Source organism: Pseudopodoces humilis, chromosome 2, assembly GCF_049639895.1.
Source record: "Pseudopodoces humilis isolate 2021_Gansu_Grassland_sample_001 chromosome 2, ASM4963989v1, whole genome shotgun sequence".
Taxonomy (NCBI): Eukaryota; Metazoa; Chordata; class Aves; order Passeriformes; family Paridae; genus Pseudopodoces; species Pseudopodoces humilis.
Genome location: NC_142201.1, coordinates 66,436,831 through 66,447,065, shown reverse-complemented (window position 1 = coordinate 66,447,065; position 10,235 = coordinate 66,436,831). Strand labels below are relative to the sequence as shown.

The window sequence follows — 10,235 nt, the reverse complement described above, 5'->3', positions numbered from 1 at the left end:
GTTTGGGCCGGCGGGCAGCCTTAATCTCCTGCGCAGTGCTTGGCAAGGGGCTCCTTTGTCAAAGCCTCCAGGGAGCCCAGCGGCTGCGGCTGCCAACACCCAGGGGGTGTCTCTGTCCCTCCGGCACCCGAAACCCCGCAGCTCCGGTGCTGCCCGGGCGGTCGGCGCTGGGATCCCCGCCTGGGCTGGGGCGCGGACACCGCGCTTCTCTGAGGGAGCCGCGGGGGCGGGGCCGCCGTCGGAGTTTGTCCCTCGGCGGCCGCCGTACGGAGCGCGCTTCCAGCTGCCGGCCCGCGGGTTTTTGGAGCACCATGAGCCTGTGGGCGGACAAGCACCGGCCCGGCGCCCTCGCCCGCCTCGACTTCCACCGCGAGCAGGCGGCACGGCTCCGCAACCTGGTCAGTGAGGCACGGGCTCTGCTGTGCCCGGCGCCGCCGCGCTCCGGCGGCCTCCCCGCCGGACTCTGCCCGGGGCCCCGGCGGCCTCCAGGCCCCTCTCGGTCCCCTCCTCCCCGCAGCGAAAATCTCCCCGGAGTCGGCATTGCGCCTGAATAAGGGTGAAAGCTTTACTGTGCGGGTGGCTGGAGCACTGGAACAGTTTGCTCAGAGTTGCTGTGAAGTCTCCATCACTGGAGATAGTCGGGAACCGTCTGGATGCAACCTGTGCTCTGGGAGGTTGGACACTGTGGTCCGTTCCAACCTGTCCCATGCTGTAACTGGGATTCCTTCCGGGCCCCTAGCGCTGCTCCTGTGGGGCCGGGGTCGGGAGCTTTCCCTCCGTGCAGGCCCTGGCTTTCCGATGAGCGGGAAGGTGTCCCGGCATCGCGCCTTGCTTGGGAAGGCGGCCTTAATGCCGAGGGAAAGGTTGCGAGGGAATCAGTGGCTCGACTCATTCAGAAGTGATGTGCACATTTTCTTCCTGCTGGTTTCAGTGTCCCTGAGAACAGGGCTTGGCTTGGTGGCCTAATGTTAGCAGTAAGTTTTGAGGCGAGCAGCTGGGAGTGAAAGTCAGGACTACTTCCCCTGCCAGATGTGCCGAGTGGCACATTCACTTCCTCAGGGATGAGTGATACCTGACTAACGTAAGTGCTTTCTCTGGGGTGTGGTCGGATATGCTCCAAGTCATGCTTTTTTAGCTTTTTAGGAAATAAACTAAACATATATATACACACACACACACATATATATATATATGTACACACATATACCTATACACACACATATATATACATACATACATATGTGTATATAATAACTGTATATATCAACATTTGCTTTAAACTTTGTTTCAAACCTTTTTTCTATATGTTTCTCACAGCTGTCACTCTAGTAACTGTGGGAAGCATATAAATGTTGGAGTGGGGTTTTGGGGGTTTGTTTTGTTGTTGGTTTGCTTGGGGTATTTTTTGAGCGCTGAGGTGTTTGAAGTTAAACGAGTTGTGCATGGCCTTCAGACAAATATGATGTTCTCTAGGAAATGTTGCTGCAGGGAAGGATTTCAGCAGTTTTAATTCTATGTGCTGTGTTGTGATGGAGCTGTAAAAGTCATTTAATGTAAACTTGAATGAAAATGGAAGGATAAATGATCTTATAAGGAAAATACTGTGGTAGCTAACTGATCTTGTTTCTTTTTGTTCAGGTTCAATGTGGTGACTTTCCTCATCTGTTGGTGTATGGACCATCAGGAGCTGGAAAAAAAACAAGAATAATGTGTTTGCTAAGGGAATTATATGGTGCAGGAGTGGAGAAACTGAGGATTGAGCATCAGAGTATAACGGTAAAAAAAATAACTCTCCCAACTGCTGTGAAGTAAAGTGAAAAATACACATTTCCGTTGTGAAGTGTTTGTATTTATTTGAGTTTTAAAAATTAATTTTTTATTTTGCACTCAGTATCTTCAACCTTTTTTATGTAATTAATTATACCAGTTTGGTTATATGAACAAATTATTTTCCAGATGTTCTTTAGGTCTTCAAGATGTGAGGTTCTCTATTGTTTTCTGTGCTTGGTTGGCTGTTCTTGTGGTGTAGGCTTTTTGTTCAGAGTGGGTTTTTTTATGTATTGTTTGCAGTTCAGTTTGGATAGTAACATCTCTCCTGTTGCTATTTTACAGGCTGGATGATTTGCAGTATTCTTTTTTTTTTTTCTATGGAGGTGGGGCTGGGACCATAGGAGATAAACAAGTCTATGTCTTGGGGGTTCTTTGATCTCTGAGACTCCTGGTTTACCTATGACTTAGCCAAGTATAAGCTGTAAGAGATTTTTAGAACACTTTTTGAAACTTATTGTGCTTATTTTCTATATAGGCACCTTCTAAGAAGAAGATTGAAATTAGCACCATTGCAAGTAATTATCACCTTGAAGTTAACCCAAGGTAAGTGTGCAGTAAAAATGCTTCACTTTAAAGGTAAGCCGCTGGCTGTGTTGTGAGTGCCTTTAGCCTGAGTGTATGAGGGACTGGTTGCCTGATTTGTTGCCTGAGCAAGTTAGGGAATGGTCTGTGGGTTTGGTCTGCAGATGAGAACAGGGAGAGGATTTTTAATTGAACTGCTCTAAATGAACAAAATTTGGATTGCTGCATACTAAAGACAGACACATTCTGTTTAACTGGCTACATAAGCTGGCTACATCGTGCTGATGTTGAGGACTGGGTAACAGAAACAATTCTGAATTGACAAATTTCACCATTTCAGTTGAAATTGAGAACTTCTATTGGACCTAATACCTCGATATTGTTAGTTCTCTCACAAATACAAAAATTAAGGAATTTGAAAGAAAGAAAGGATTACCCTGTAACTCTCCAAATAAAGTGTTTAGAGCATGGGAAAGACCACCACAAAATAATGTGGACCCTGTCTTGAGTGAGGTCGTATATTGATTTAAACAACAGAAGCTCTAATGGGAGCTATCTACATCTTCTTTGGCAATTTTGAAATTGCTGGCAATAGTTCCGAGACCCAAAGCAAATATTTGTATTTATCTGAAACCCCGAAATGTTGCTTTAAATCACAATGAGTGAATGTCGTTGTGTACTGGGAGGTGTTGGTTCCATAATGCATAGCTCATGCTGCCTTGGGTTTTAAAAGTTATTCTACTGTGCCAGATCTCCTTTAAAAACTCATTCTTCAGCTAATCTGTTTATTGATTAGTGAGTATCAGCTGGTGCTCTAATACTGGCACAATTAATTATCAGTTAATTACCAATAAAAGCTGAGGCTTTTTGGTAATCACTGTTTTGAATGTATCATTTTGGTGATATCAGATGTGTGACCATTCAATCCAGCTCTGATAACTTGATACTAGTAGCACTTTTCCTGTTACTCTGTATAGAGTACTTAGAGCTTGAAACATATAATAATTATATTTCAATTTAAATACAAAAGTGCTAAGTTTTGATTAAGCATCAATATCCTGATTCATAGGCTTTCAGTGAATGAGCAATTGTCATGTTCATGTCTGACCAGACACTAAACCTTTGTGCTGTGCAATGGCCTGTGAAGTTTGACTGAATTATAACAGCGGTGAAGTCATGTGCATCTTGAGTAAAATGGAATGGGGTGAATGGCTAACAGGGAGAGGAAGTGAATTTCTGGGAAGGACTCTGCAGAATAAAACCCTGCATTTATATCAGTCCTTTGAGTCAGGCATCCTATTATGTGGTTAGGTTTAATTGTTCTTCTCATAATGAGTAAAAAGGTTCACATTGTGTGTCCTTGTTCTAACTGTAGGTAACAAAAGCTTTGATTTCTCATCTGGAGAAAATAAGTTCTATTTTAATGTGTTAATTAACAGTGGTTTTACTATGTTGGGATACAGTGCTAGTAATCCAGTTGTGCCTGCATAAGATTTGAGATGTTTTTATTATAGAGGAGGTAACTTGCAACAAAGTATATGTGTATTGGTTTAATTCTAACTCAGCAGCTTCTGAATTCTTTTGGCTTTCTTGCTCATTTAGTTGACTTTAGAAGGATGTATTTTATATGCAATATAAGGTTGTTTTAAAACAAGATTTACTCAAACTCCTGGTACAGTGATGTGGGAAACAATGACCGTGTGGTAATTCAGGAGCTCTTGAAGACGGTGGCGCAGTCCCAACAGCTTGAGACAAGTACTCAACGAGATTTTAAAGGTGAGTAAAACAGTTCAAGCCAGTTAAAATATGTTTTAAACATGGGGAGATTTCAGTTCACTCTTTTGTTTATGCATGTATATTGCATGAAGATTTGTACAGTCAAAAAGGCACACAAGTAATCTTAATCTTTATTTTCCTGCCTGTGGAGCCATGCTGATTTTTTCTGTGTGATATCACTTACTTTGGTATTATTGCTTGTATGTCAAAACTATTTTTTTCTTAGAAAGATTTGATATTAGTACAGAACCCCCACTATGTTTAATCCTTTTTTCAGTGGTGCTGTTAACAGAAGTTGACAAACTTACTAAAGATGCTCAGCATGCTTTGCGAAGAACAATGGAGAAATACATGGCAACCTGCAGGTTGATCCTGTGCTGCAACTCAATGTCAAAGATTATCGGACCCATTCAAAGCAGATGCCTGGCTGTACGAGTGCCTGCTCCCAGCATTGAAGATGTACGTTGAAACAGAAGTGAAAATAAGTTACTTTAAAATTGTTATTAGATAAGTTCTTGCTGTGGACTTAGTTACCTAATTTTCCTTTGTGTTGGATGGTTTGCCAAGCATGGCTTATGAAAGACTGGTCCACCTCTGGTCCAGAAATCTTTCTAACAGGAGAATCTGTAGGTGCTGAACAGTTTGCTAAGTGTTGCACTCCCTGCTGTTTTCTGTCTAGATCTGCCATGTCTTGTCCAGTGTGTGTAAGAAAGAAGGCCTGACTCTGCCTCAGGAATTGGCTCAAAGGATTGCTGAGAAATCTGGCAGGAATCTTCGGAAAGCATTACTCATGTGTGAGTCCTGCAGAGTACAACAGTAAGTCATTGCAAAAATTACTGTAAACGGTACTGTCAGACACATAAATGATCTTGCTTCTAAGGCCTTGTTAAAATAGGCAACAATTTTCTTTGATTGTAATTTCTAAAAATATATTATGTTGTAGGTATCCTTTTACTGCTGATCAAGACATTCCTGAGATGGACTGGGAAGTTTATTTGAGAGAAACTGCAAATGCTATTGTTGGTCAACAGACACCACAGAGGTAGGTGAATGCACTTGTTAAGAGCTATAAATGATGTTTTCCATGTGCTGTGGAACCTAGAAAAAAGAGTTGAATTTAAAAATGTGGCATCTCCAGTTATGTGTAGTTTTCTGTATTTCTACTGGTTCTTTGCAGCCAGAGGAGTTGAGCTTTACAATTGCTAGAGAAAGCTGAAAGAGTATCAGGAAATGAAGAGCTGTTGCTTTTCCCTGTGAAAGCTTAATAATCTAAAGTGACCATAGGCTCAGTTGCATGTTGTGTTTCCTGGTTTGTTTGGTTGTTTTTTGGTGTGAGTGTGGTGGGTGGGTGTGGTTTTTCTGGTTTGTTTGTTTTATTTAAAGCTCCTCTTTGACCATCTTTAGCATAAAGCACCTGTGTAAGAGAGCGGGAAATGAGAAATTGTTTCTTTTTTTGAGCACATCAGGAGAGGACCCCTGTATCAATCTCACTGTCATATCCAAAACCTGATCCTTTTAATCTGTTTTATGTATTACTTGCATGAGATGTCGCTTAGTTTAAATGCTTGTAGCATCTGCCCTCCTGTTATCAAAAGCTGAGCATTGGCTAATTGTGTCAGTTCTGCCACCTAATTGTCTTACCCCTTCTTATAAACAATGAAGACAGAAAAACAGCATAAAGGAGCTCTCTGGCTCTAGTAAATTGTGTGTCCTCACTAGTCTTAAGCATGAATAACTTAGATATGAAGAAGAATTAAAGGGAAACAATCCTGACACAAATTACAATAGCCTTGTAGCTTCTAGATTAACTGAGACCTTTGTAACTAGAGTATGTGTCATTTATCTTTTGAATAAAAGGTGATATGCAGCCTTTGAATTGAAATTGCCTTATGCAGTGCTTATTTTAAAATAACACCCAAAACCAAAAGCAGAAAAGAAACTTTGCTTGGATTGCTTCTTTTCCTGCATTGTATTTCACTAGTTGTGAAGGACATTAGTATGCTTTGGGATCATAAGTCTCATATTTTGTGGTGTCTTTCCAACAGGCTTTTAGAAGTCCGTGGACGGCTTTATGAACTCCTGACACACTGCATCCCTCCTGAGATTATAATGAAGGTAATTCAACTATCTAGCTCTTACTGTGTTATAAATTTTAATACTGTGACAGTCTCAACTAAAGCTTTTTAAAAAAAATACACCAAAACACCATAAGTCATCCAAATATTGATGAAAAGTTGTGTCCTTTCCAAACAGACTAAAACTTGTTCAGTGGTCAAAATAAAATGGCATCATAGCTGAGTAAAAATACAGGAGCACATCTTAGTGGCCTTGACTTCTCAGGGCAGTTGCTATATTAAAGCAAGTTGATCATAGTGGTCTTTCACAGCCTTAATGATTATATGACTGTATGGGCTAATCTTGATATGATTGGTTTTCTTTTATAAAGTTTTGTTGCTGTAAGTTCAATATTTGTTATGTCTTTGTGGAGAGGTGTGCTGAAGGATGCTAGACCAGCAGGGCTGTTCAAAGACAGATGTCACCTTGGAAGGAAAAAAGCAAGTGGGATATGCATGTTTTTATCTTAAGCAGGATGAAAGGATGCTGAAGGCAGCTAGAGTAGAGAAAAGATAAAAAATAATGTTTGCAGCCTAGTAATGTTTGACATAATTTCTTTTCACATTAACAAATTTCTGCTTTCTGATGGTTTTGGTACTTAGATGTTTCTTTAACTGTCCTTTCTTACAGTAGGTTAGTGGATCCTACATTGCTGTGTTTGAGAGGAAAAAGGTGCACATTCTCTACCCACTCCCTCTTTATAAACTTGAAATGGTCTAGAGATACTTCTCACTTAATCCTGGCTGTTCTAATTGAGATGGATTTCCGATGTTTTTGTTGCTGTCTCTAAAATAATGCATTCTGGGGTTTTGTAATGACTGAAGTATTGCAGTCAAGTTGTCTTGTGTGTCTGCACATAAATATGTTCATAAATACAGACAGAGACACTTAAATTCTAAATAACCCTTTCCTTGTTTTTTATTAATGTTGTTTCTCTTTGTGTGCTTGATGCTGTCAAGATAGAAGTAGGTAGTTTTAATGCACTTGCACTTTCTGTCTCAGTAAGAATTCTCCTTTGGCCATGTGCCTACATGCAGTAGAGGTTATAGTATTTGGAAATGAGGTTAATTAATTTTCTTTTAGTAAGGCATAAATTATTCCAGTAAAGGAATATCTTTTCCATTGGATTAATGAGTGAACTGTTGGTTAATGCTTGGCTATTTTCAGAGAACCAAGGTTATCTTCTTAACAAAAAATACCTAATTTTTCAAATACTGCCCTGTTTTTTTCCATTTTAGGGTCTTCTGACAGAACTTCTAAATAATTGTGATGGACAGCTGAAAGGAGAAGTTGCACAGATGGCGGCCTTCTATGAACACCGCTTGCAACTGGGCAGCAAAGCCATTTATCATCTAGAAGCATTTGTTGCAAAGTTTATGGCAATTTACAAGAAGTTCATGGAGGATGGGCTGGATGACATGATGTTCTAACTGATACCCAAAGTCATATACAGAATGTTGCGTCAAGATACCAGTGATGTTGCAAATGTCTACTTGTCAATGCTTGATTGCGTGTGAGTCTAGTTCCAAGTCAAATATTTTTATTTTGCTATCTAATAGAACAATATTTGGTCAGCTTTAGAAACCAGATGGATTGTTTGACAGCCACAAATCTATCTTGAGATCCATACAAAATGCATTGGCCTTTCAGAAAGATGACACACGGCCTTGGAAAATGTGTAAGATCAGAGCTGCTTTGCGGTATTAGTAAGCTGACATTAAGGAAAGAGAACACAGGTGCTGTGTGCTTGTTTTTTTGTTTTTTTAATCACAGATGGGCAAGGCTGAAGGAAAAAGATGTTTTTTTCATGTTCTTCCAAGTTCCACCTTGAACATGTATGTTCTGCCTGCTGATCTATACATCTTAGTGTTTGGCTTCGTTTTTTAGCCTCAGTGTTTTCTGTGGTGTGCTAGCACCAAATGTTTTCTTTCTTTTTTCCTTTGTAAGCAGTTGCATTGAAATTGTGGAGGTGCAGTACTTTGGTGTTGCTTGTAAATCACATGGAACACCTTTTTTAGGAGGATTATACCTTCATAAAGCAAGTCCACTTGCTGTCTGACACTCTGGGGTTTACCTCAACCTACATAATGCTGTTCAGGTAAACGTTATTTCTGTTTTTTTAATGAAAGGCAAAGTTTCAGCTTTCAACAAATATCTTTCACTTCTTACACTGATATGTGACATTTTTAAAATGGCTTAATAAATTGTAGATAATATGAACAAAATGCTGAATTGATGTTTTACACTGTCTGTGACTGTCTAGGTGCATTCATCTGCTTTGACGTAGACATCTTTCAGAAAGGTGTGATATCCCACACACACTGTAAGACTGAAGGGAGCCACTGAAGCGTAAAAAAATCCATATAAATACAAGCAACAAGAAAAAGTGAAAAAACAACCTCCCGAAATAATAATAATAATAGAAAACAAACAATACATGTGCTGCAAGTCTTTCACATGTTATGTCAGTGTACCATGATACTCTAAGAATCACAGAATTCATGTGCTTTATTACTTCACCATGCTAATTTAGGCTATTAATAGACAATATTTAAAGCTTAATTAAATAATGCTGCTTTTCTCAAGGACTTAAGGGTTCCATGTGGGGTGTTAATGCACAGCTTGCATTCAGATGCGATCTCAGTAAGATGGTGCTGACCTGTTTCCTGTTCAACTGGGCTCCTGAAGAAGTAGAAGATGAGTTTTTTCCTTCCATATGCTTGTCACCCAAATCCACAGCACTGGTAACTTGTCATACTGTGAATGTCTTCAGTGTCAAAAGATCCTGGAGCAACATTAAATTAGTCAGTGATAGTGGAAAGGAATACTTAAATTCATACAAAGTAGAGCATAACTTTGTAATAGAGGGGGAATAATTACTGAACATAAAAACTGCCCTGCTCTGTCCCTTGCCTTATCTACTGATTTTTAAAAGCTGAACAGTTTTATGATTTCCCTACTACTAAAGCATAATGTGTGATAAAGTAAAAGTGTTAGCTCAAAGGATGATGAAACACTTCACCCTCCCAAAAAAACCAGCCCCAAAACCTTATGTGGGAGAAGAGGAATGTATGTAGGGGGTTGCAAAATGCACAGGGGCAGTGTTGCTGTGGAGGGTGGGGAGGCAGGAGCTGCATTGGAGGTTTGTTGGGGCAGAGGAGCAACTCTTTCAAAAGGCCCCAGCAGCTTTGTCTGAGTCAGAAACCCCAGTGTGAATCTCTGTAGGTATTCTTGCTACTTCTTACTGAAGTTTCATTTTTATCCTTTCCTACCTGGGATGATTCAAGTGTAGTCAAGGATGTAAAATGTATAATAGCAGGATTCCTGTGAGAGAAAATGGCTATCGCACTTCCTGGGAGCCAGCATTTCCCCCTGCTGCTCTTTCTGCTTCTTGTCTTCCACGGTCTAGAACACAAATTTAAACACATGGGCACAGTATCTTGTAAGTCTCTGCACATGTCTTTCCTTGCTAGTAATTTTTCAGGAAATTTTGACTTGGTATCCATAACAGGCTTCAGCGGAAGTTGTCATGCCACCAAGCCTGTCAAAGTTCAAGTTCAAGTTCTGGATATTGCTCTGTCATGTGGTTTAGTTATAGTTCGTCCTGTGAGGAGCACAGAGTTGGACTTGATGATCCTTAGGAGTGACTTCCACCCTGAGAGATTCTGTGATGATGATCAGTAAGTGTTGTGCTTTCTGGGAATGTTTTAGAGGTTCACTGCCGTAGATACTGCTTCCCTTCCCTTAGGGATAGTTGCAGCTCTTGCTTAAAGGCCGTGCAGAACTGAAGTGCTGGGCTCTGCTGCAGGGAGCAGGGACTCTTGAGCTCGTGCAGGTGGCTGTCAGAAATAAAACGGAGTTTTCTGCCATTTTTTCCTCCTCAGGGGGCTCCCATTCAGATCCTTTCACCAAAAATAGAGAATGTTAGCCTGGCAAGTGAGTGTCTCCTGGGGTAGGCACAGCTGCCTCTCCAGCCTGGAACAGAATCACAG

General features: G+C 40.7%; 1 protein-coding gene across 1 annotated transcript; it reads left to right on the top strand.

The window, feature by feature from the left end:
* The first annotated feature begins 267 nt into the window (after nucleotides 1-267).
* On the top strand, nucleotides 268-8,772 carry RFC3 (replication factor C subunit 3). The gene is made up of 9 exons (XM_005516306.3): nucleotides 268-398; nucleotides 1,639-1,776; nucleotides 2,306-2,373; nucleotides 4,031-4,128; nucleotides 4,406-4,587; nucleotides 4,808-4,944; nucleotides 5,072-5,170; nucleotides 6,174-6,243; nucleotides 7,482-8,772. The coding sequence occupies exons 1-9, from the start codon at nucleotides 312-314 to the stop codon at nucleotides 7,671-7,673; spliced, it is 1,071 nt and encodes a 356-aa protein (XP_005516363.2). The 5' UTR covers nucleotides 268-311; the 3' UTR covers nucleotides 7,674-8,772.
* Nucleotides 8,773-10,235: the final 1,463 nt, after the last annotated feature.